This window comes from Miniopterus schreibersii (assembly GCF_964146895.1).
Source record: "Miniopterus schreibersii genome assembly, chromosome: 19".
Lineage (NCBI taxonomy): Eukaryota > Metazoa > Chordata > Mammalia > Chiroptera > Miniopteridae > Miniopterus > Miniopterus schreibersii.
Window position 1 is genome coordinate 5036726 of NC_138119.1, and position 24942 is coordinate 5061667.

General features: G+C 57.5%; 3 protein-coding genes across 11 annotated transcripts; 2 read left to right on the top strand and 1 right to left on the bottom strand.

The window, feature by feature from the left end:
* The first annotated feature begins 194 nt into the window (after window positions 1–194).
* ATXN7L2 (ataxin 7 like 2) lies at window positions 195–8954 on the top strand. 6 transcript variants are annotated; one of them, XM_081120241.1, is made up of 12 exons: window positions 229–370; window positions 1070–1133; window positions 2261–2326; window positions 2671–2775; window positions 3170–3380; window positions 3672–3961; window positions 4535–4617; window positions 4987–5240; window positions 6075–6270; window positions 6392–6513; window positions 6988–7780; window positions 8809–8954. In XM_081120241.1, the coding sequence occupies exons 1-12, from the start codon at window positions 308–310 to the stop codon at window positions 8821–8823; spliced, it is 2262 nt and encodes a 753-aa protein (XP_080976367.1). In that variant the 5' UTR covers window positions 229–307; the 3' UTR covers window positions 8824–8954. The 6 variants fall into 6 exon arrangements, with proteins under 6 accessions (XP_080976366.1, XP_080976368.1, XP_080976371.1 ...); XM_081120240.1 differs by lacking the exon at window positions 1070–1133 and having other exon boundaries at window positions 195–370; XM_081120242.1 differs by lacking the exon at window positions 1070–1133 and having other exon boundaries at window positions 205–370; window positions 3768–3961.
* Window positions 8955–10251: 1297 nt separating this feature from the next.
* On the top strand, window positions 10252–15207 carry CYB561D1 (cytochrome b561 family member D1). Of its 4 annotated transcripts, none has more exons than XM_081120577.1 (3): window positions 10252–10444; window positions 10890–10927; window positions 11444–15207. In XM_081120577.1, exons 1-3 carry the CDS (start codon window positions 10297–10299, stop codon window positions 11945–11947), a joined length of 690 nt encoding a protein of 229 aa, XP_080976703.1. In that variant the 5' UTR covers window positions 10252–10296; the 3' UTR covers window positions 11948–15207. The 4 variants fall into 4 exon arrangements, with proteins under 4 accessions (XP_080976703.1, XP_080976704.1, XP_080976705.1 ...); XM_081120579.1 differs by having other exon boundaries at window positions 10259–10392; XM_081120578.1 differs by lacking the exon at window positions 10890–10927 and having other exon boundaries at window positions 10258–10392.
* A 6554-nt stretch (window positions 15208–21761) lies between these two features.
* AMIGO1 (adhesion molecule with Ig like domain 1) lies at window positions 21762–23887 on the bottom strand (the record flags this gene model as incomplete). Its single annotated transcript, XM_081120576.1, has 2 exons — window positions 23714–23887; window positions 21762–23287 (listed from the first exon to the last, which is right to left on the bottom strand). Exon 2 carries the CDS (start codon window positions 23220–23222, stop codon window positions 21762–21764), a length of 1461 nt encoding a protein of 486 aa, XP_080976702.1. The 5' UTR covers window positions 23223–23287; window positions 23714–23887.
* Between the last annotated feature and the right edge of the window lie 1055 nt (window positions 23888–24942).

The following is a 24942-nucleotide window of genomic DNA, read 5'->3' on the forward strand; positions in this document are numbered from 1 at the left end:
TCCAGCAATTGTGCATTTCGGAGGGGGTCTCGCCGCAGGCTCGGGAGGCAACGGCGCCTCCTCCAGGACTACATTTCCCAGAAGGCTATGAGGGAGGGAGGGCGAGGGGCCGGCGACCTGCGCTGCGCTTGTGCAGAGCGTGAGCTGGAAAGGTGGGAGGGCGGGGGAGGCGTGCCCGCGGCGGGGCGGGGGGAGGGGGCCGCGCGGCGGCGGCGCCGGGGCGGGCGCGCGTCCGCGGCGGTGATGGCGGTGCGTGAACGCGCGGCGGCAGCAATGGCCGCTCTGGAGCGGCGGGTGCCGAGTCTCGATGACTTCGCGGGACAGAGCTGGAGCTCGTGGGTGGAACGGGCCGACCTGCCCGCGGCCGACGGTGAGTAAAGCTCCCCTAGAGTCCGAGGACCCCATCACTGTCTCCCCTCCCCCCCTCGGGGTCCCCGCCAGCAGAGGGGAGCTGCCGACGGGAGCCGCCGTCCGGCTCCCCGGCCCCCCAAACAAAGGACCCACCGGGTCCTAGTGCCCGCCCGCTCCCCTCCTCCGCGCCTCCGGGTCCTAGCGCCGGCTCACCGCCCGCAGCCCACCCTGCCCACCTCTGTCTCTACCGGTGCCCAATACCTGTCCCCACATGTGCTTGCTTTTATCTTTCTTCTTGCTTGCTGTCCTCCAGCTTCCGCCCCTCCTGCACCTGCCTCGGGCTTTCCCCATCCGCAACAGTCCTCTCCACGTGTTTCCCACGCACCCCACTTCTGTGCCCTCCTCCCAGCCCCCCCTTGTTCCTTCGCCTTCTGCCCCACACCTCCTGTTCCTTTTCGGCTTTTGCCTGCCGGCTGCGGTGCTACTGGACCCCCTCCTCCTCCGCGTTAGTTCGTCGACCTATCCATCTATCTATCCATCCTCCCTTCCTCCCTCCTTCTGTCCATCCATCCATGCCTCCAACCCACCGTCCTTTCCCGGGCCTCTTGCCCTGCCTCTTGGCTCTCTCCCCTGAACCCCACCTTCTGCAGGCCTCTGGGTGCCTTTGGTGATCGGGCTGACAGCCCCCTTCTCCTGATCTTTGTCTCCTGGGCCCCAGGGAGCACCTGGCCTCGTGGCCTTTGGGGTGACAGCAAGCATCACGCCCCTGAAGAAGTTTGCAAGTAAGAAGAGGTGGTGGAGGAGGACCGCTCCATGCGGTCTCTGATGACACTTGTTCTCTGAGACGTGCGACTCCCAGCTCAGTTCTGTCCATCGCTGCATTTTAACCGACTTGAGAGTGGGAGCTGCCCCTTGTCTCTTGCATGCCTAACCCACCACCCCTCATTTCTGGAGATTATATAAGACTGTCAGCAGTCTTCTCAACCCAGAAAGGGTCAAATCTGTTAGTAGGTGTCTGGAGCAGACCTTAGTGGGAGCCCAGGCTACCAGGGACTGCCCCATGCTGGGTGGGCGAGGATGGGGCCATTGTCAGGGTCTGGGTGCATTGAGAACCGGAAATGGAATCAGCCGGGTTTGGTGACTCAGAATTGATTTTTTTTTCAAGGGACAGGGAGGGGTGTAGAGGAGGGAGGGGAGAGGAGTAAGGTAGGGGGATGGGGAAAGAGCTGCTTTGCACAGCTAAGGTGTTTTTGTCATCCACCTAGAAACTGAGAGGTACAAGGGCAACCCTTGCCCAAAACCCCCCTAAAGAGGGAAGGGGCTTGTATCACTGACCAAGGCTAACTTTGAAGATGCCAGAGGACTCCAAGACAACAGTTTCTCTGCTCTGTGGCCATCCTACCAATGCAGGACCTGAGAAACTGGTGTAACTTTGACCATGCCATGGTAACCCAGGTGGAACAAAATTGAGTTCATGGGGATGGGGACCTGGGAGAGTTTCTGTTTGGGATGCCACAGAGTAGCAGAAAGGACCCAACTAAGAAATCTCAAGAAGGGACTCGGGATCTATAGTAAAATATGTTAAGGAGTGTTTCTCATTTCACTGGGGAAGATAGTTACCCACAGTCACTTAAGTAGTTGGCAGTGGAACCTTGAATCTCACCTTGAAGTAAAGGGCCTATAAGAAAGATGGCTGGATCCTTCCTAGTGGGACCAGCCCCTTCCAGAGGTAGCAGATGAAGGAAGAAAGGGCACTGGAGAATGACCCACTAAAGGTTCTCCAAGTGGTCCTGAGCATCAGGACCTTGTCTGGGAGTGTGGGCTTCCTACTACCTGGCTGTAGGCCCTGGTCGGGTAGATGGGGCTTCTGGGAAGGGGGTGGTCCTTCTGAGCTGTGTTTCTCCTCCAGGGGCTGATCTGGAGGACACTAACAAAAGCACGAAGAAGTTGGATGCCATGACCCTCATTAAAGAAGGTGGGAGTCAGTACACATTAGGGCTGGGGGCCTTCCCCTCTTCCACCACATGCTTGGAGGGGTGGGTCTGGGGTCCTCACTGTGATAGGTCTGAGTTCGCCCATTCACCTGGCTGCTGGGACCTGTTGTGGGAGATCCTGATCATAGGGGGTTGATGCCCACTTACCTGAAAGCCCACATTCTTAGGGACTGGTTAGATTGAACTCTGGGAGCCTCAGCATAAAGCCTATCATGCCAGCAGGGAGGGGAAGTGTCTTCTAAGTGGTGGAGTGGGAGTGCTCACCGATCTTACAGGGAAGCCCTGGGGTCCCCAGCCCCAGTGATGAGGGCTTCTGTCATTGCAGACATGTCCATCTTCGGGCACTGCCCTGCGCATGACGACTTCTATTTGGTCGTGTGTAACCACTGCAGCCAGGTGGTGAAGCCTCAAGCTTTCCAGAAGCACTGCGGTGAGGGGAGCCCTAGGGAGGACAAGGGGCAGGGCAGCCGGGCCGGGAGCTCCCAGGTCAGGGGCAGTGGGAGGCCATGCGTGTAATGGAAGGGGGCCTTGGGGATAGGAAGGTCCTGGGGGTGGCTTCATAAGATCGTGGCAGGTTGGGGTTATAGGTTGAGCAAACTTCCAGCCATTCTTTCTGGTGGAGTTGAGGGAAGGAAGAGCTGAGAGATTCAGGAAGCTGGGTCCTAGAATTTTGAGTCTTGAAGGCTCAGATTCCGAGGGGAAGGAGGCACATTGGAAATCTAAATTCCAGATTCTCTGTGGTGAGTCTGTGAGCAGGGATAGCAGGTTGGGAAGGAGGTAGTTGGTTACTCACCTCCATTGCTCTCTCCACCTCCTGGTGACAGAAAGAAGACATGGGCCCCTCAGCAAGCTTTACGCCCGGGCCCCACCCCCACCTCCAGCCCCCGCCAGCTCTCAGAAATGCCATGTAGTGAATGGGCAGGGCCCAGCTTGTAGGGCCCCAGGTTCCACCAAAACCTCCTCCAGGGAGAAGGGCCAGGGGTCCCGGAGCCGTGGCCACCAACCTCCTGAGAAGAGCCAGAAGGACAACCTCTGGTAAGGAGAGGCTGGAGACTCCCAGAGACCGCCCGACCCTGGCCCAGGGAGGGGTTGACCAATGGAGGCAGCTGTGGGGCGCTGGGTGCTGTTTGCATCAGGAGGCAGCCGGCTCTGTCTGCAGCCCCCTCTGCGTGCTCCAGGGAATATGGGGTCCCCTCTTCCCATGTTCTGCATCCCTGCTGGAGCCTACCCAAGTTCCAGGGCTGGGAAGGATTTGGCTCTGGGCTAGAGCCCAGGCCCCAGGCCCAGCCTCCCTGCCCCTAGTCCACACCCTCTCTCCATGTGTAGCCTTTTCGTGCCTGTGGTGAATCTGGAGAAGATGTCCGGTCTCCCGAAGCCCGATGGACATGGAATCAGGGTGGCCCCACCCTCTGCTTTCCTCAGCCAGCCGGGCAGCCTCACCAAGGACTCCCCTGGAAAACCCCCCATGGTGCCCCCTTCTAAGGAACTTCCTGGCAGAGAACTTCCTGGCAAGATAACCCCCAGCGAGGGCCCCAGTCACCGGGCTGAAGGCAGCCCCCCTGAAAAGGAGCCTGGCGGGGCCAGGCTGCCCCCTAAAACCCACCGGAAGATGGCTCGTGAGTAGTCATGGTCTTAGGGGTCAGGAAGGTAGAGTGGGGACCCTTGCTCTGTCCCTGGACCTGGTGGAGGTGGGGCAGAAAGGAAAGGACCTGATCATCACAGGTCACTAGGGTGCAGGTGCCCCTGGTCATCCCTTGACATGGACACATTTGAGCTGCTTACTCTCAGGGAAGCTTCTCTCTAGCCAGGTCTTCCAATCAAGGCTAAGAGAGCCTGTGCTGAAACAGGTGAAATTATGCTTTCTCACCGTGGGCTGGTGACTGTATCTTTTCTCACCTATACCCAGGGCATCACTCCTCCCACAGCTGGCTTTCCTCACATCCCAGATGTCTTTGACTGCTGTTGTGTTTTGATATGTGTTGCCCTATTTGGGGCTTGGAGTCTCCAAAAGCAGTGCCTGGGCTGCGAATGGGAACAGGGATGGTTCTTGTGCCCAGGAGAGAGCTGCTGATACCTGGAGATGTTTCTCTGGAAGGCTGCAGCCTCACACTGGAGGGCTGGGGGCTCTTCACCTCCCTTAGGCCTACTGGAAATGGCTTTGGGCCTCACTGGAACCGCTTTCCCGACAGGGAAGGAGTTCGACCTCAACAGGCAGTGTGGGGTAGTAAATCCGGAGACCAAAAAGATCTGTACCCGCCTGCTGACCTGCAAGGTAATGCCCCTCCCACCGCACAGGCAGGGAGGATTCACTGACGTGGGCCCTGGGCAGGAAGAGGAACTTAGATGTTCTCCAAGATCCAGCTCCAAGGATCGGGGTGAAGCCCAGACCTGGTGAGGGGAGGGGGAGGCTGCCCCCAGGGGGCCTAGAGTGGGGGCAGCCGGCATGGGGTGGCTTCCAGATCCCCCATCCCGAAGGAGGGTTCTGGCCCTGTTGGGGAGTGAAGCAAAGACACACAGACACACCCACAAACACACTCACACCCCCCCTCTCTCCACTTGCCCAGGCCAGAGCACACGGCTGCCCCTCACCCCTGCTCAGCTCACATTCCCCTCCCCACCCCTCCATCCTGCTGTGTTCTAGATCCACTCAGTGCACCAGCGCCGGGAGGTCCAGGGCCGGGCTAAGGACTTTGACGTGCTAGTGGCGGAGCTGAAGGCCAACTCTCGCAAGGGGGAGTCCCCCAAGGAGAAGAGCCCTGGGCGCAAGGAGCCAGCTCTCGAGCGCCCCTCCCAGGAGCCCCCAGCCTCAGCCCCGGCTGTCGCAGTGGTGGCTGTTCCCAGCAGCACCTTCTCTGCTCGTGCCAAGCAGACCTACCCATACTGTGCACTGCCCAGGTACATCCAGGATCCAGCCCCATCTCACCTGGGGACACTTGGCCCCAAGCCATAAGGGACCCCTGGAGACAGTCCCAGGGAGCGTGCTGGAAGATGCTACTAACTCCGCCCCCCGAGCATGGGAGGAGACCTGGGGTCCCGGTGGGTGCGGAAGTGGGTGACTCTGTTTCTAACCAAGCCTGCCACAGTGCCCCCACCTCAGTAGTGTGCCAGTTCCAACGCCCAGGATGAAAACGTTTTCCCAGCTGCTTTCGACAGGCCAAAACTCGTAACTGGGGAGCCAAAAGGCTCAGGGAGCCCAAAGGGTCAGGGTCCTGGGCGAGGCGGTCCTACTGTGTATTCATTTGCTGGCCCCTTCGTGTGCAGAGACTGCGCTGGACCCTGGGGAGAGCCTACCTTGCCGGAGGAGACACACACGCCTCTCTGCCTGTAACAGGAGGGGCAGACAGAGACACAGGCTCAGCTCCCAGACAGGCTCACAGGAATATGTGATGCGAGAAGGGGGTTGAGAGAATTGACTGGGCTGACCAGAGCTGGGTGCAGTTAAACTCAGAAGATTTGCTGGAGGAGGCGAATCTGGAGCAGATTTCCCCCCGAGGAGGCAGGGCCTGGGAAGTGAAGGGGCTGGGGAGAGAATCCCGCGGGAACATGGCCCCTGATCTTTCTGGCTCTTACTCTGTGAGCTCTGTTGTTCCCTCCCTTCCTCTCCTCCCTTCCTCTCTGATGGCCCAGCAGGGTGTCTGCCCTGGCTTTTTGAGCTTGTGGGGTTCAGGGACACCCCTGCCCTGACCCACTCCTGTCACATGGCCCTCACATCCCCTTTGGCCCTTCCAGGTCCCGGGCCTCTGAGAGCGAGTTGGATGATGAAGGCCCCTGTGGTGGTGATGGGGACCCAGGCCTGTTCCCCTTCCCCCTGCCCCGGGGTGGGGCCCAGGCCTCCAGCGAGGAGAGTGAGGAGGAGGGGACATCTGATGACCTCCACCTCCCCCCTGACTGCCATTATGCAACCCGGCCCCCCAGGCCACAGGCGGTAAGGACCTGGGTGGGGTCCAGGGGTTGGGGGTGGCCCAGCCCTTCTTGCCCACAGTGTGTGCCGATACCCTCCCTGCATCTCAGGGCCCACTAACCATGTACCTTCCCTCTGTCTCCAGTTCTGCACCTTTGGGAGCCGGCTGGTGAGTCCAGGGTGCTATGTGTTCAGCCGCAGGCTGGACCGGTTCTGCTCGGCACTGAGCTCCATGCTAGAAAGACATCTCAGCTCACACATGTGGAAGTGAGTTTCCCAGGCTCAGAACTTCCCTCCCCAGGCCCCAGGCATAGGTGGGCCCCAGAAGCCCTAATCCTTTACACATACCCATAGATGTGGCTTGGCTGCTTGCCAGGGAGACCCCAGCCAGAGGGAAGAGGTGGGGAAATTTGGCAGCTTGGAGCTGGGCTAAGGCAGGGCATGAATGGTGGCCTGGGAGTGACTCTCGACTCTTATCCATCACTTCCAGTACCTTTTAGGTAACTAGGGTTAGGGGCTGTTCAGACATTTTAAAAATGATATTATTAAAGGATCTCTATCCTAGTTCATTCGTATCTGTCCCTGTGCCTTCTTCCTAAGCCTCAGTTCCAGCGTCTCCCAGCAGATGGCAGCACTGCCAGGGCTTTGGGCCATTTCTAGGTGGGGCAGAGATTGGTGTCTGTTGGTGGAGAGGCCCTCTTGTTTGCTTGACATGACAGTGTCGCTCTCTTTTTGCTGCAGGAAGATCCCACCGGCGGCGGAGCCTCCATCCCACCTTGCCAGCTCCCCCCTATCTGCTCCCCTGAGCCCATCCTCTACAAGCAGCTGCCCCCACCTTCCAGGCCCACCCCCTAGACCTGCCTGCCCAGCTTCCACGCCCCCCACCAAGGACAGCCTTGTCTCCAGCTACCCTGCCGGCTCCCCCAGTGTGGCAGCTGCCTGCAGCCAGGCTGAGTGCATGGGCGGGAGCCAGGCCATCACCTCGCCACTGCCTGCCAACACGCCCTCCCCGTCCTTCAGCAGGCTCCCACCTTCAAAGGCCAGCAAGTCGTCCAAAAGCAAGGATGGGGCCGAGGTGGAGGCGCCTTCCCGAAAGCGAAAGCTGTCCCCTGGCCCCACAACTTTCAAACGGACCTGCATCCTGGAGCCCACTGGAAAAGGCAAACCTGCTAGCTGCCGGGGCCTCTCGGCCAAGACTAAAACCGCACTGGGCATGGGGCTCAATGGGACGGTGGGGCCCAGAGTGAAGCGGGCAGGGCCCCTGGACTGTCGAGGCTCCCCTCAGCCTGCCACACCAGTCAAGGCTTCTCAGATGGACAACCGGGGAGCTGCTGGACTCCCAGCCAAGGCCCTGCCCACCAACTGCCTCTCTGAGGAGGAGGTAGCCAAGAAGCGGAAAAATCTGGCCACTTATTGCCGGCCAGTGAAGGCCAAGCACTGCCAGACTGGCCCCCCTGCCGACGCAGCCTGCTCTGTGCGCCGCAAGAAGCCAGGTCCAGCCCTGGCCTTTGAGGAGAAGTGTTCTACACTGAAGGTAGCCGCCCAGCTCCCTGCAGAGCATGGGCAGGGGAGGGTCAGGATGGGTGCGGGTGCAGTGCACCATGGGAACCTGACACAGACAAGGTGCTGAGTAACTGCAGGGAAGGGAGGAAGGGGCAGGCTGAGGGAGTTCCTGGGCCATCTTTAGGGAGAGGTGGGTCAGCTCATCTCAAGGTGACCCCAGCTTTTGCTTGATGGACCTTTTGCTATCCAGCCCTCTCCCTCGATCAGCCTAAGAGATGCTTCCTCTGCCTCCCCCTCCCACAGCCCCCACTTTTGTCATAATCAAAGGGTCACTTTCTGAATTGGCTGTGGTCTTCACTCCAGGAACTGGAGCTACCTCTGTTCCCTGAAGGGAAGGAAGTTGGACTCTCTGAACTCTGATAAGAAAGGTTTGGGAGGTGAGGTTGAGCTTGGGTCCCTAAGCTGTGGCCTAAACACTGCAGAGCAGGGTGGGTAGGTCGGTCTTGCTCATTGCTTTTGCCTCTGGGCATCAGGGCATGGAAGAGTAGGGACACAACTCAAGGTCCACATATGTGTGCATGCCCACCTTGCACACGTACCCAGTTCTAGGTTTTCAGGTGCCAGGCAAGTTTTCTAGGGTTTCTGGTAAAGCCAGCAGCCAGGGTGTTTTTTTTTGCTTCTGTTGATGGAGCCCCGAATAGCATGCCAGGAGCCATCCATAGGATCTCAGCCAGGAGGGAGTTACTGGGGGTGGGAAGTGGGGATGCTCTCCTGGGTTAGGCATGGGCCAGATGCATACCAACACCTCTGGTACCCATTTGAGAGTGGTGCGTGTGGCAGTTGCCCAGGCCTAAGTGCTTGTGTGTGCACACGTGTGCATGGCTGTTCTCCAGGCTGTCCCTGTGGGGCTGGCTTTCACCCTTCCCCTTGCTCAGCTTTACTCACCAGGCCAGCAGGAGGAAATCAAGCCTTAGCTCTTGTGGTCCACACAGTTCACTGAGTAGGACAACCCGTAGGCCCCCAGCCTGACCCTGTCTCTTGCCTCTTGTCTCCCTGCAGTCAAAAGCCCATTAACAAGAAAGTGCCTGCCCACTGCGATGGAGCCGCCAGCACCTCCTCCCCTCCAGATCCGGGCCCCAGGCTGCTGCCGCTTTTTATAACTTTATATTATTTTTTTTAAGAAAAAAAACTTTAAAATACCTCAAGACTGTCTCCCTGTTCTGTTCAGCTGCTAAGAAAATATAAAAACAGAAACTTAGAAAAGGAAGGGGGAAAAAATGTAACAAAATGAGTGTCCTTACTGTCCCCTACCATACCCCAGGAGGCTGAGATGATGGATAGCCAGACTCCAGCTTCCCTCTCTTTGTCCCTTGAAACAGTGTGGAAATGGCTGGGGTTTGTATCATTGGGAATCTTCTTTCCAGGCAGGATGATGAGGCATGGCTCTGAGCAAGCAAGGCTCCCCAGAATCTTGATCCCAGAGCCAACTCCAGTCCCATTGGGAAGGGAGCTTGAAGGGGAGGGGAGCCACACCTCTGGTTCTGCTCTTGGATATTGGCCCTGAGGATCTGTGGAAGTCAGCTGTGGCACTTTCATGGCCTTTACAGCAACCCTTGGCCTCCATGGTATCTCTGAATTATTGCTTCATTTCTTCAGTTGTTCCTGCCTCTTACTAGCAGCCTCATTTTCTCCACCACTGTGGGAGCTTGTATTGAGTTGGTAACTGTTCTCAGAATGTCCCTGCCTGTTTTGGTCTCTCTCTCTCTCCCTAGCCTGTGGGTTTGCCTTTAAGGAAGGGGTACAGCTTCTCCCAGGTAGGCCTCCTTGAGCTGAACCACACCTTTTTGGGAGGCAGGAAGGGAAATGATACGGTCACTTACAAAGCTTTCTTGGTGTGGGAGGCCCTGGTCTCTTAGGATCGCCTGGCTCCCCAGGGCTAAGCAGATGGTGTGGAGGCGGCAGGGGCTGGGAGTGCCCTAGTTCTTCCATTTATCTCACTGGGGACAACTGTTGTGCAGATAAGAGTATCAGATTGTTGGTCCTCAAACCTGAATTCAGTTAGGCACTGGGCACTGTTTTTTCCCTTGTCCTTTCCTTTTTGTCTCCTTGCTTTAAAGCAGGGAGACTCATTCCCTTAACGAGACAGAAGAAGGGATGGTAGGAGAGTGGGCAGCCAGGGAATTCCAATATTTACTGGTTCCACAGTCTTGGTTCAGTGTAGCAAACTTGTGATTTGGGGTCTGGGTGACATCAGTTGCCATAAATGTATTTTCCACCGGCTACATGAGACATAAGCCCTTACAGACAAAGATACTCTGAGGTTGGCTTAAGAAACTCAGTGGGCCGGGAGCTGTCCAGTGCCCTACACCCTCGGAGCTCTGCCGGGGGCTCGCTTTCCCCCCGGCCTCCAGATGGCGCTGTGGGCGCGCCCGGCACCGCCGCGCGGGTGGGGCGGAGCCTGTCCCGCAGCCGCCGCGCCTCCGCGGACGCAAACCCGGAAGACGCGCCCGCGGCCGGGAGTGCGCGCCGGCCCGGCCCGGCCCGGCCATGCAGGTCCTGGAGGTGGGCCTGGTTCCCGCTCCAGCGAGGGAGTCGAGACTGACCCGCTGCCTGCGGAGAGGCAGCGGGATCTTGGCGCACCTGGTAACTTTGGGCTTCACCATCTTTCTGACTGTGCTGTCCCGGCCGGGAACCAGTGAGTGTGCGAGGCGGGCGGGGCCGGAGGGGCGGGGCCGAGGGGCCGCGCCTGGGGGCGCCGGGAGACGTCCGTGGGGACCCGTGCAGAGCAGGGACGGGCTGGGGCAGGGCTCTGGGTGCAGGGGAGGAGAGGCCGACGACCGAGCCGAACTCACGAGTTCCTCATTAACAGGGCCCCTCACGGAGGCTACGGGGAGGGAGGCTGAGGTCCGGTCTAGGGGCACCGGGCTGACAGCTGCGAGGTGCCCAGTGGGGAACCCAGGCTGAACTGGTGTGGGTTTGGCCTCATGGTTGCTCCACTTTGCCCTGAGATCCTGGTTTCCGATTAGGGTTGGGGATAGTACCCTGACCTGTCCCCTGTGGCCAGATTCTTCGGGCTCCAGCCAGCCTCAGGGGCAGAAACAATGGTGCCCAGCCGTCAGTGTGTTCTCTTTGATTCTTAGGTCTTTTCTCCTGGCACCCTGTATTCATGGCCTTGGCGGTGAGTTTGGGCTTCTTTATGCGGCTGATTTGTTTGGCTATGTCCCTAGGGAAACATCCAGCCTGCAGAAGGCTCAGCCTTGCTAAGGCTCATAGAGATGGGGAAACAGGCAGGGCTCCAACTTTCCTTGCAACCTTTGAGGTTGGGAAACACAGGGCTGTGCTGTGTCAGGTAGCTAATGGGGGTGGGAGGGGGTGGAAGGTATTTCTCTGCAAGGGCCTGAAAGGAGGAAGTGGAGGGGGTAATACCCGGTCACTCTTCCCCCAAAGTTCAGGAGGAAGTTTTTAACATTTGCTGTTTCCATTGGCCAGGAAATGGGAGTGACTGTCTGGGGGGGCGGGGAGGGGTGTGGACTTGGATGTCAGCCTGAATGACAGAGACCTGCGCGCAGGAGGTCCTGGTGGGAGTTCTTTAGCCCCCTCCCTTTGTCCCCCTTTTTAGATATATGAGAGCACCTCCTTTTTCTTAGGCCTCCAAGCTGGGCTTCAGGCTCACTGGCCCTCTCCTTGTTCACAGTTCTCCGTCTGCATGGCCGAGGCCATCCTGCTCTTCTCACCTGAGCACTCCCTGTTCTTCTTCTGCTCCCGAAAGGCCCGGATCAGACTCCACTGGGTGGGGCAGACCCTAGCCATCCTCTGTGCAGCCCTGGGCCTGGGCTTCATCGTCGCCAGCAGGACCCGCAGTGAGCTGTCCCACCTGGTGTCCTGGCACAGCTGGATAGGGGCTCTGACACTGCTGGCCACTGGGGGCCAGGCACTGTGTGGGCTCTGCCTCCTCTTTCCCCAGGCAGCCAGGGTCTCAAGGGTGGCTCGCCTCAAGCTCTACCATCTGACATGTGGGCTGGTGGTCTACCTGATGGCTACAGTAACAGTGCTCCTGGGCATGTACTCAGTGTGGTTCCAGGCCCAGATCAAAGGTGCAGCCTGGTACCTGTGCCTGGCACTGCCCCTCTTTCCAGCCCTGGTGATCATGCATCAGATTTCCAGCTCCTACTTGCCGAGGAAGAAAATGGAAATATGATTCCCTCCGAACTCTGAATCTAGATGGCACACTCACCTTGGACTTCAGTGGTTTCTTTGGTGATCTTCAAGGGCTCCACTTCTGAAGTGGTATGGTTTTTATACTTTTAGCTGGGCCTGGGACTACAGAAACCCACTACTACTGCTGATGGATGACTCAGTGGAACTGAAACGGGGAAACATCCTGGGCTCAAGTAAAAGGTGATGGGGAGTTGATCCTGAAGACCGCACTGCGGGTGCGAGGCAGAAGGGTTGGGTGATGGTGGTGCAGTCATTTCTCCATTGCATGCCTGATGCAGGGTCGGGTTCCTGTAGCTTATGAATGGCAGCTGGGGCTCTTTGAGTCACTTGGGAGAAAGCAGTATGGTGTAGTGGACAGGGCCCTTGGGTCTTGTTTATGGGTTATGGTCCGCATAGGCTCTATTGTGTGACCTTAGGCAAGTCACATGTCTCAGGACTTTGGTTTCTTTATCTGTGTAATGAGCATTTCTAAGTGACCTCCAACATTCAGTGTCTGTCAGGTTGATGTCACAGAACACCTTCCAGCTCTGGACCGTGGGCTGGACCACTCAGAATACTCAGGGTGTAATTCTTACATCCATCATCCCCTTACTATGGAGGAACAGGTCTCCCTTGTGGCCTGCCGGGAATCTATGCTGATTTTGCCCCAGACCAGGGCACAAGGGGTCAGGCACTGTGGAGGGAAGGGGCCCAGGTGAGAGTCTCCTGACCTCCAAGACAGTAAAGGCACTAAAGTCACTTTAAAGCTTCGGGAGAGCAAAGGGCACTGGCTTACCCAAGCCTTTGGCTCCTAGCTGGGCTGCTTGGCCCAGCTAAGATCTTCCTTAACCCACCTTGGGATCTGGGCTTGCGGGCAGCAGGACAGGGCTGCTCTCCTTCCTCTGACATCATTCTTGGTGGCGAAGGAGTCCTGAGCACCTCGTGTTTTGCCAGACTTGGGCTCAGGTTTTTGCCTTAGCACATAGTTTTGTGGAGCTATCTGGAAGGTTTTAGAACAAAATAAGAGCCCTGGAAGTGGGGCAGGGCTTTTCTGATCTAGGGAAGATCCCTCTTCCTCATCACCTAAGTTTTCCTCACTGTTGTTTCTTGCCAGCTCTTTGGCCCAGCAGGAGGCTGAGTTTGGTGCCAGCTGGCAAATGAGGGCCAGGCCCTCTTTGGAGAGACCCCTACTTGTTCCCCAGACTGCCCCCAGCAACGAGGGCTGGATGCCAGGCTGGCTAAATGTGATCGGGCTCCTCCCGGGTCAGTGGCATCTCCCAGGAGCTCTCTAGACCCTGAGCATCTGAAGGGGGCCCTGCAGTGTGGAGTCTCATCTGGGGTCGCTTGGATCAGGCATCCCATCTCCTCTCCTCCCGTCCCAGCCAGTGCTGGGAGTCTCGCCCTGTCCGCAGCGGGGAGAGACGGCCGGGTAAGGTTCCCCAGCTTGCTCTGAGAGCTCAGTAGGCAACGCCAGAAAGCTGGCGCCTGCCTGAGGTGTTGCCTCCTCCCAGGTGGTTCGGGGGCTGGTGGGCGGGTGGGCAGGCGGGCTGACAGCCGGCAGTTTGCGTGGGCTGTGCCAGCTGATGTCTATTCCCAGCCCTGGGAGGAAGGGGGAAGTCATTTATATTCTGCAGGAAGAAGGGGCCACAGCTGTCACCTTTCTGACCAGGAGGCCAGGAGGGCAGAGGGCAGAGGAGGGCACAGGTGGTCTGTTTAGCTGGCCTGGCTGCAGTATAGGGAGTGGGTCACCAGGAGGAGCCGTTCCCTGCTGGCTGGATTATGGGGGGACTTGCCTCCCTTTCCCTCTGCTTCTCTCCCTCCTTCACCACCTGCCCGCACACCCTGGGGCAGCAGCTAGACAACCATTAGCCCTTGGTGCCAGGGTACCCATCCTCCAGCTGGGATCTCGGTGGCTGCTGGCTGCATGTGCCTCCTCCCCCCATGCTCTCTGCCCCCACTCCAGTGTCTCCCCATCTGGAGTATTAGCTGGGCGCCTTAGTGAAGAGGCAGAGGCTTTCGGGGAGAAACACGTGGCTGCTCTTTTGCCCTTGTCCCGACTAAGGAAAGCTGCTAGTCAGACTGTTTAGCCTTTTTTTAAAAAAGCCAGGGTGCTCAAATTAAAAAAAAACAAAAAACTCATTTGCACAAATTTGCATATCAGGCTCCCTAAGTCCTGATTCCAAATATTATATTCAAACTCAACCTTGAGGACATTAGAAATAGAGGTTTTTGTATCCAGACCCAGATGGTAATAGGGTTACCATTCTGGGTTCAGATGCCCCCAGCCCCCATCTTTTCTGGAAGCTCCCCTTCCCTTGAGTCCCACAATGGCCAGGGTGTGGGGCTGTTGAATGGCAGGAGCTCTACGTCTGGGGAAGTCCACCAGCCTCACCTTCTCTGCTCTTCAGCTGCATCAAAGGTAGGCTGGTATCTCTTGCCAGCTTGGGCCTCCTCTCCCCACCCTCTCACAGGGCAGACTACCCCACCCCACTTCCTGACACTGGCCTGTCCCTTCTTTCTTGTCCCCACCCTCCCGCCCCCATGCCTGGCTGCTGTGGGTCTTGTTTTTCAACCTCGCTGTGGGAGATCCAGGCGTCTTCCCGGAGCCAGCTGGCTGCCCTGCCAAGGTCTGTTCAGTGTTAATAATAATCATTAGCTGAACGGTGCCGGGCCTTTCAGCTCCAGACCTCCGAGCTCTGACAGGCTGAGTCAGCCAGCCCTCACCTTCCCCTCTTCCCCCCTCTTCCCGGGCTGCCCGGTGTCCGAATGGGAGGCGCTGTGGGAGGGAGCAGAGGCCAGGACTCTCACCTCCCAGCCGTGGTTGGAGGCTGCTTCCTCTGGCAGTGGGCCCGAGAGGCCTCTGAGTAAACCGATAAGGCTTTTTACCCGACGAGGGTCAAGATGTAGAAAATGGTGCGTGCCCCGATGACGCTGGTAGTTAGTGGCACTGGCAGCTGCCGACACTGACCTGCTAGTACTCCTGCCCTTCCGTCTACCTGGCCTCCAGGGGACACCCTGGTCCTGACCACTGACATCCTTTCTGGTGGCCCCCTGCAGGCTCAGGGAGCAGGACGCTCCCTGGTTGGCAGAGTGCGCGTGTCGTGAGCACACCTGCTGGCTGTTTACTCCTAGCACAGGTGTGGCCATGAGCTAATCCCTTACTTTTCGACCTACCTCCCAGGGATGTTGTGAGGGTGAGAGGAATGCGTGTTAACTGACACTGGAAAGTTCAAAGCATTAAACACATGTGAACAGGTGGCATTTCTGGTTCTGGTCCTCTCTCTCTCTCTGCATGGCTCAGGCTCTGCTTCGTTGAGGGAGGCAGTAAACAGTTATGGGTAATGACACTTAGGGGACCCAGGTCTCAGAAGGGTTGTAACGCTGGCCATCTAAGGAACACAGACACATCTCTTCCTGGATGCAAGGTCAGCTCTCACACTCCTGCCAGGAATGCCACCAAGTCTGTGACTCTCCGAAGCTTGCTGCCTGCCTGGTGGTTTCAAGTCTAGGCGCTGATGGGAAATCGGGGGGTCAGTTATCCCCTGGTCCAGCCTGAGTTCCTGGAGCTAGTTGGTCTCCCGCCCACTTCAGCTCTTCTGAGGGGAACCAGAGCAGACAAGCCAGGGTAGGAGGGAGGAGCAGTAGCAGAGCACTGCAGCCCTCCCCTGTGCCACAGGCTGAGCATCACCGCCCCGGCCTCCATGCCGGGTGCTGGACACAGATCTGAGATGTTGCCCCGGCTGTCCATAGGCTTTTCTGTCCTTGTTTCAGAGTCTTGGAGTAGGGTCAGAGTCCCCTCCTCCTCGAAGCACTTTATTGGAATTAAAACACACACACACACTAATCCCAAGAAAGCAGTTCTGTTTAAATTTTAAATTTCCATTCCATTCATCTGAGAATAGCCAGCAGCCTGCCCAGAGTAGACACAGAGAAGCAGGAATGAAGAGCAGAGGCTTCAGGGTTCGCGCTTTTATCTGAATTGTTTTTTCTGCCCCAGGATCCAGGAATGGAACACCAGTCGGGCACTGTGGGCATAGTCTCAGCAACTCTCCCCAGCACAGGCACAGGGAAGACAGAGCTGACATGCAGGGGGCAGTGCCCCTGGGCCACCCTGGGAGTGGCTTGAACTGGACTGTCTCCAGCTCCTGGCTAAGCTTAAGCACACACATTACCTCCAGTAAGAGGACCTTCCCCTGCCCAGCCACCCAGAAGGCTCGGCTAGTCACCACTGTGCAGGGAGTAAGAGTCCCAGTTTGTTTGTTTTTCAATCCTCACCTGGGGATATACTTTCATTGATTTTAGAGAAAGGAAGGGGGGGGGGAGGAGAGAGAGAGAGAGAAGCATCAATTTGAGAGGGAAACACTGATGGGTTGCCTCCGTAGGCACCCAGACTGGAATCAAACCCAGAACCTAGGTATGTGCCCTGACCGGGAATCGAACCTGCATCCTTTTGGTGCACAGGACGATGCTCCAACCAACTGAGCCACCCAGCCAGGGCAGAAGTCCCAGTTTTTAAACTATCTGCTGTTGTCAGAATTTCCCAGATGATTTTTTTAAACCTCTGTTGAAAGCTGGTTAAGCAACTACTTCAGGCTATTCTTTGGAACCAGAGGACTCAGCTCTCTCACTAAGTATCCATAAGGGGACCCCAACTCCCTTCTCTCTAAAACAGATTCCCCCACAGTGCTTTCTGTGGATGCTCAGGACTCGGCTAGGCCCTTCTGCTTAGACCCACACCAGAAGCCAACTCCGGCCAAGTGAGGGACAGGGAGGTGGGAGAAAAGCACCGCCCAGATACAAAGTTCCATCCAGATACAATGCTCCCCATCCTGCGTGCATGTGTGAGTACCTACTTGTGCATGTGCAGACATGCCGTCCTAACTCTGGGGTCACCGACTCTGACTTTCTGTGTGCCAGCGCTGGAGGGCACCTGGATGTCCCCCTGCAGGGCTCCACGTCCTGGCTCACTGACAGTCCTCTCTGGCATGGGTCCACGCCCTCTGGTTCTGGGACGGTAACTTGGGTGATAGAGATTGGAAGGCCTCAGGGCAGGTCTAAGTATCTTTATCACCTGATATTTTCCACCTGATGAAGGGGCTGGATGTGGCAGCTGCTTTGCCTTCTCTCAATCCCCGGGAGAGGAAGCATCCAGCAAGCTCACTGTGGCCAGACCAGAAAAGCCCACTGTGCCACTGCATAGCCCCAAGCCTTTTTTGCAGTGTGGGCAGGGCAAGTAAAGCTTCATCACTGGTTTCCTGGGAGACAAGAAAAGCCATCCAAGAGCTACAACTGCAGAAAAGGAAGGAGTTGGAAGACCAGGATGAAGAGAGGCAAGGCTGTCACATTAGCCTCGTCCACTCCCGAAGGGCCACCTGAGAGAGCTAGGCAGAGCGCTGCAGGCAGGGCAGGCAAATGGCACATCTCGGCCAGAAGCTAGTGGTTGGGGAGCGGGAGGGGATGCAGCCATGGGCTTCCCTGGGGTGATGGGGAAAGGAGTATCAGAACTTCTCAGGCTCAGAGCAGGGCTGGACACGGGCCAAAAGAGGGGGGCACCCGCAGGAGTCCGCCCCAGGCCTGTTCTCTACCAGCTTCATCCTGTTGGCCAAACTCGGCCATTGCAAAAACTGCTCTGAAAAGATGAAAAATGATTATACATGTAGATGGGAGGGGGGGCAGGTGGTGCTCTAGCATCAACATCTGTCATTTCACTGACTGCCAAGGTTGCTGTGGCTGTGAGGTGTCTCCATGCTTCACCACTGTGGTAGCTCCTCCCTAAGACAAGACGACAGCGAAGGTTCCAGACAGAGGAGGGCTGCCCTTTGGTCAAGATTTTATCAATGGAAGAAATCAGGTAATTTCTCCAATTGGGATTCTTTTCATTTCTTTTTTCCTTACACCATTTCCTCTTCCATTATGGAATCTACCATGACAGTCCCCTTCCAGAAGAACCGAGAGTGGCCAAAGAATCGCATGTTCAGAGTTCAGTAGAATCAATTTCAGCCTACCAAGAACGCGGGGAAGGCGTCTCTCTATTCTGCGCAACGCCGAGCACACGGGAACTGTCAAGAATTATTAACCTGCCCACTAGACGAACAGATTTTAGCCAAACTAAGACGGTCATCATTTACAACGTGGAAGTATACTGGCAATAAAATATTGTTAAAGTGAGCTGCCCCCACCATTTCTTTTAACCCAGTCTGAGCATTTTCCCATAGTACCTTTCATAGGCTGTTCTAGACTTTTCACAGAGCTCTGCAGGGAGGCCAGCCTCCTCCCTGGGGATCCAGGACACCTTCATTATCTTCAGGCTCTCCTGCTAAGATGCCTGTGACATTTCTTTAGAGAATCTAAACTATGGTCTGCTGGCCCAAACCCACCAGCTGCCTGATTTGGTAAGGTCTGTGAGTTAATAAGATTTTTTACTCTTTAAATGGTTGAAGAAACTCAAAGCATGTTAAAATGATATGAACTCCACATTTCAATGTCCATAAAGAGCCTGAATGGAGCCACACTCATCCATTTATGTACTGTCTGGAATTCCTGTGACATTGGGCACAGCTGAGTAGTCACAGAGACCATGGCCTGCGAGGCTCAGCACACTATCTGGCTCTTTACAGAAGTGTGCTGACCCCGGGTCTGTGTTAATGCCTGGATGTGGATTCCACCCGAGCCCATATGGCAGCACTGAAATATTCTCTCCCTACACAGGCCACACCCTTCTGAGGTACAGTGAGCCCCACCCACAGGCTGAAAAGAGAAATGAACCAGTCACAGACTCCGCCAGAACAGAGACTCAAGCCAGGTTTAATGATCATTGTCTAGTTTTTAGAGCCCAGAGGCTCCAAGCCTGGGTACACACGGGGGGAAACAGGGTCCTGGACACAGGGAAGCCAGCCTACCTGGCCAGCAGGACTACGAGGAAGTACAGAGGAAAGACCACACAGAAAAACGAATCAGTTGTCTCTGCCTCCCCAGTTGGGGTGTACCTTCTCCTGGCCCCTCCCTAGGAGCCCCATAAAAATAGGCAAAGAAAAATGGTCACAGACAGACTGTCGAGCCGTGTCAAACTGTCTCCAGGGACATCTGCTTCCTGGGAGACATGTCTGGTTTATGGGTGTGGGGAGGTGGAGTGGAGGGGGTGATCTCTCAGCCTGTTCTTAGAACCGAGCCTGGCGGTTTCCTACACAGGGCTCTAGGGAGGTTACATAGCTGAGTACTTGGTCCCCCAGGAGAAAGCGACCTTTGGGTTCTGTCAGCTGAAACCATGGAAGAGGCTGACCCATGCAGTCTTTTGGGGACAGCCAGGCACACCTACCAGTCTCTCAAACTAGGGCCAAACTAGTGGACAGAGCAGGGAGACTTACAGCCTCAGGGCCTTTTCTTATTACCCAAGGTGGGCTGACCTTCTGAAGAAAATGGCCCTCCTTGTCCTCAGGAACTCAGCTAGAAAGCAGCCCAGAAGGCCTGCGTCATTTGACATTCAAGATGTTCAGTGTCCTAGATGGCTCCTGGAGGGGACGCTCCAGCTTGAAGGTGAGATTTTCCCAGGCTCCCTGGGAAGTGAGCAGGGAGTCCAGGGTCCTCCAGCTTCAGGAACAAAATCCCCACGGGACTCTGGAACTTAACCAACTTTACCCTCCTGCCCCTGTCTTACCAGGGCAGCTAACGGAGGGAGAGCAATACAGCTGCTTGGTCCCCTGCCAGTTTCCTCTGGGTTGGTCCTTGACCTAGTTGTCCACTTATGTCTCATCTATCATCTTTAATCCAAGGAAGGTTCCTGAGCGTCTGAAGAACCAGCTAGCTCCTCACCACCCCTTCTCCCCACGTCCTCAGCCTATGGTTCTCCTAACCCCAGGCCTTGCAGAGAAGTTACTTGGTGCCACAGAGATGTGGCTGAAGCTTCAGAGTTCAGCATTAATTAAAATATAAGAGTTTATCTGGGGAGCCTGGCGTGATCATTGTCTCCTACAGGGCAAGAAAATCACGTGAAGTTGTGCACGTAGGTGGAGACCATTCAGAAATGGACCTTAGTGGGGACTGAAGAATCCCTGTCCTGATGGGAGCCAAGGCGCTGTGTGCATGCGTACCTAGAAGCGTGCGTACCTATGAGCATGCAAGTGCTTGAGGGAAATGCTGCACCTCTCAGCAAACTGGGCACTAAGAAAGGGTGGACAGCAGCCTTGGCCTCCCAGTTCCCTTTCCCAATCTTAACAGGCAGTGGGAGTCAGGCCCTCCCAGCAAGCAGCCCTCACCCGCAGGTAAACAACTCTCAGAACCTAAGGAGCAGGTCAGAAGATCTGGAGAACTTCCACTGGACAGGGAACTTGGTGAGAGGGAGGGGACAGACTGAAAAAGACCAACGTCAGAGAACATTTTCACCTCTGCCCTGCTGGTGCCCTTGACAAAGCTCAGAGCAGCCATCTCCCAGAGCTTACAGTAGTTACAGGGAGAAGTCTGAGGGAGTGGCCATCTCCATCCCCAAAGTATTCTGTAGCCTTGGATGGAATGGAATGTGGCCTGTTCTTAAGTGCCTCTGGCCTGCATAGACTTCCGGCTAAAAGAGCTGGGGGTGGCAGAGTTCAGTGCCACCAACTGTCTCTTACAAGGCTGCCTGGAACCTCGTGGAGACACAGAACTCTAAGCCACATTCCAAACCACCATTCTGGGGCAAAGACCACGTTGACGGAATCCCCTGCTCTGGCTTTGCAGCAGGGGTTCCGAGAGGAGCAAGGCAGCTTGGTCAACACAGGAGATACATACCTGCGTCCCTAAGCCCAGTCTAACCCGGCTGGGGCCAGACCTCCCAGGACTCTACCCTCCGCGGAGCAGCATTTAGGGAAAGCTCAGAATCCCACCTGAGCCTGATAAGGAGACTGAATGAAGAGATGGCATACATGACAGGCAGGACCAGCTGGATGCTACGTAAGAGAGGCTGGTCCTTGTGTGAAGTGCCCCCCACCCCACACCTGTGGCGGGCATCCGTCCATAAAAGCTCTGCTTTCAGCAGCCCCCGCCCTGGCCTGACACACAGGTGCTGGAACTAAATGCTAATCCAGTTTCACCAGCCAGGAAATTAGCCAACCTGGAGTCCGCGCCCCACCTACAAGCTCTGTGCTGCACCTATGCTGTGGCGCGGACCCCTCTGTGCCACTGGTCCCAGGACAGGGCACAGATACCACATCTCACCTGGCTGCCATCTCTACGGGCGGCAGGCCAGGCTCCTCGGGGAAACGAAGGCATTAGGGAAAGTCTCCCAGCAGCCTGGGGAGCGCTACTGATTGAGGTCTCAGCCCTTTCCTGACTCATCTCTCCCAAGGTCTGCAAGCGCCTCTGCTGTGAAATGTGACTTCCTGGCCAGAGAAGATCCTACAGCTTTCCCCAGCTCCTGTGGACGCTCCCCAACACACCCAACATCACAGGTATGGGTGGGCAGAGATAGATAATAAGTGATTTTCCCCCCAAATGGGTTTCTCTTAAGGAGCTAGGGATGACCTCGAAGTTTAGGGACTGTGCTCCTCCCCCCACCCCTTCCTCATTCCCACCAACCTGGACATGCTCCTCCTCCTCCGCCACGCGACAAACGCCAGGGCTCTGGGGAGGGTGTAGCATTTGCCTGAGGACTGATATATCCATATTTGAAAATCATGGCAGCCACACCCCGGCTGGGCTCTTGCCTTCTGCTGTACCCGTGACCGATTCTCAAGGTCAGGGGGAACCCACTCCCTTGGGCAGCCAGCCCTCTCTTCCATCCCCTCAAATCCTTCAGGGGTGCATTACCTCTCCTGGGGCAGAATCTCCCCACCAACCCATCCTGCTCACACCACAATGGGCGTATCAGAGAAGACCGAGCTGACGGATTCCGGGTCCGACATCCTCCGCTGGCCCTTGCCTGTCGCCTCGGGCACCGGCAGGGTGTTGCCTGGCTTGAGCTTGCCATTTTGACCCTGCCCAGGTCCAACAGGTTCCAGGAAGGCCACCCGCCGGTCAAAACCATCATCCTTGTCCCCACCGGCCATAGGATCGTGGTTGGGTGTGGTACTAAGCATAGAAGAGCTGAGGCTGTCTCCTTGGTGGCTGGAAGGCTTCTCGACACCCCGGCACCAGCAGCGACAGGGGGTGAGGTACAGGTATATGAGGACCAGGACCACACTGAGGATACAGCCCACCAGGGTAGTATAGGCTGTGTTGAGGGTGTCGTGGTGTCCGTGCAAGGTGAAATTGTGCACCTTCAACTCCACAGACAGTGTCTCATTGAAAGTCTCCCCCATGGCGAAGCAGGTGTACACCCCCCCGTCCTCAACCTGCACCCGCTGGAAGTGAAGACTGCCATTCTCAAACACCGTCACTGTGCTGTTGGCCTCCATGTCTAGCACCCGTTCATTGCTGGGGGTCACCCACACCTTAGTCATCCCCTGCTGCTTGGTGTCACAATGGATGGTCAAGGTGTCACCCAGGTGGGCCTCCCAGGCACGCTCCTTGTACTCGCTGCAGTTGAGGTTGAAAACACTGTGCAGCTTCTTGGCGCTCACGCAGTGCAGGTCCTCCTGGAAGTCCACCACGGGGCTCAGCTGTCGGTGCTGCCAGTGCGCGAAGAGCTGGTAGAGCTCACAGTTGCAGTGCAGGGGGTTGTTGTGCAGGTACAGCCCGTTCTTGACCCACGCAGGCAGCTTCTGCAGGTCGGACAACGGTAAGGTCTTCAGCCTGTTGGAGGAGAGGTCCAGGAGTGTGAGCTTGGGGAGCCTGACCAGTTCCAGAGGGAAGCGGGAGATCTGGTTCTGGCTCAGGTAGAGTTTCTGCAGCTGGGCCATGTCCTCGAAGGCCGAGCGGTCTACCGCCATGATATGGTTATTGTAAAGCAGCAGCACCTCCAAGGCCCGCAGGTCACTGAACAGGGACTCATCCAGTGTCCGCAGCTGGTTGGAGGAGAGGTCCAGGTAGCGCAGGTTGGGTACTGGGGAGAAGGCCTCCGAGGAGATGAAGTTCAGGTGGTTGTGGCTCAGCAGCAGGTAGTGCAGGTAAGGAAGGTGCGTGGGGGTCCACTCCGCCCGCAGGCGGCTCAGGTTGTTGTGGCTGAGGTCTAACTGGGTGGTGTAGCTGGGCAAGGCGTGGGGCACGTTGGGCAGCTGCTGCTTGGAACAGCTGAGGATGTTGCTGGCGCACAGGCAGGCGGCAGGACAGGTAAACACCGGCCGGCCGGCTCTGGCCCCCTCAAAGACCACCAGGAACCAGGACAGCAGTGGAAGCCAGAGGCCTCGCAGGTCACGCTGGGGTTGCATAGTGTCACTGGGGAGGGCGAGGAAGGCCACCAGGAGGATCTGGGAGGGCGTCACCCAAGCATGTTCTGGTGGGGTAAAGAAGGGTCACTTTCACTACTGGCCTGAGAGAGGATGGGTTTATGGTCCCCAGGACCAATGGAGGGAAGGACCCGCTCCCTCACGCCCCCACCCGCATTGGGCTAGGAGTCAAAGGAAGAGATGCAGTAGTTCCCAGGCACTGTGCAGGCAGTGGGCTCAAAATACTGGGACAGAGGAGCAGGTGGACACAGGGCCTGCTGGGCCAGGGGCACAGGAGTGCAGGATGGGGACATGCCCGGGATGTCAGGCATGGCTGGTTCCACGGAGGTTGCGGTTTGGAGGCGGGGTGTGCAGGGCCTTTGGGGTGGGGGGGAGGCGATGACGGAAGGACAGCAGGGCACGGGCCATGTAGGGGTTGAGGGTCCCCGGGGCCTGTCGGGGCTGGCTCCCCCCGGGACCTCTGGTCACTGCACCTGCTCGGCGAGGACGAGTCTCAGCCCATGGCGGGTCCGGGCGCTCCGTCGCGGCCTCCCCCGGCTGCGCCTCACCCGCCGGCCTGTCGCGGCGCCCGCCTTGCGCAGGGGCCCGCGCCCAGCGACATCGCCTCCCGGGGACTCGCCGGGCGCCGCTGCGCCCCTTCCCGGGCGCCTCCGCCTGCGCCGCCGCGCCCGCGGGAGCCCACCCTGCACGCCGGGGTCCGGGGTCCGGCGTGGAGCGCTGCGGGGCGCGCGAGGCGCCGCGATCCGAGCGCAGGGAGCGGCGTGGGGGCAGCGAGCACCGCGCGCGTGCCCGTCGCCGCCGCCGGAGCCTCGGGGCGCGCGCGCGCGGGGGCGGGGCGCACGTGCGTGTGTTTGTGTCGGGGCCGGGGCCGCGCGCCGCCCAGTCGCCCCGGGGAGCGTCGGGGCCCGTCCCCACCTGGAGACGGGGGACTCTCGCCCCTCGCTCCTCTGTCGCTTCCCCCGCCTTCCTCCGCCCCCCAAAGCGCTCCCAGGAAGAGTAGCTCCAAGTGAACTCGCTGCAGCTGACTCCTGGGCAAGGAGCGTCACGCGCCTTTTAATTTTACAAATTAAAGAGATCTAGCTCAGTGTTGGCGGGAAATGCATTAGGTTCCCCCTCCCCTCTCTCTAGGGCTGCGAAGTCTCCAAAATTTGGGGAATGATTTGGGGAAGGGCCTTCCTCCCCGCCCCCCCCTCCCCGCAGTCTTGATGCCACTGTTCCACCACCTTTGGGGTAACAAGGAAGGGTACAGCCCCTCAGTCTGCAATTCAGCTGGGCAGGAGTGGGGGCAAGGGGAGGCCTTCGGCGCATGTGCAGATTCCAGGATCCCACTCCTCAGACACCATTCAGCAATTCCCACTCCACCCCTGACACAGCGCACACCCACCCACTGACCCACCCAGGGGCTGCATACACGCCAGGGTCAGGTTTCTATCCCTGGAATCTTCAAAACCCTTCCCAGCCTGGGGGGCCATTCATCCCTGGGGCCTGGCCACTATTGCCCTTTCTGAACCAGTGCGGGCTGTGTCACCTCCCCTCCTGGAGCAATATTGCATTGTAGTTTCTCTATTACCGAATCCTTAAGATGAAGGGCCCAGGGTCTTCTTTAGGGCGGCCCTTGAAGCACCAAGAAGCTGGTCACAGTCTGTGTTCCTGGGGGTTAGGCACTGGGCGAGGGCATGTAAGGAGGGCCTAGACCTTATGA

Bases quoted from the DNA above. Each gene is read 5' to 3' on its own strand.
- ATXN7L2 (XM_081120245.1), top strand. From the start codon at position 244: ATGGCGGTGCGTGAACGCGCGGCGGCAGCAATGGCCGCTCTGGAGCGG. The intron at 3,962-4,534 runs GTGAGTAGTCAT...CTTTCCCGACAG, and splicing joins AACCCACCGGAAGATGGCTC to GGAAGGAGTTCGACCTCAAC. The intron at 5,241-6,074 runs GTACATCCAGGA...TGGCCCTTCCAG, and splicing joins CCATACTGTGCACTGCCCAG to GTCCCGGGCCTCTGAGAGCG.
- CYB561D1 (XM_081120577.1), top strand. From the start codon at position 10,297: ATGCAGGTCCTGGAGGTGGGCCTGGTTCCCGCTCCAGCGAGGGAGTCG. The intron at 10,445-10,889 runs GTGAGTGTGCGA...TTTGATTCTTAG, and splicing joins GCTGTCCCGGCCGGGAACCA to GTCTTTTCTCCTGGCACCCT. The intron at 10,928-11,443 runs GTGAGTTTGGGC...CCTTGTTCACAG, and splicing joins CTGTATTCATGGCCTTGGCG to TTCTCCGTCTGCATGGCCGA.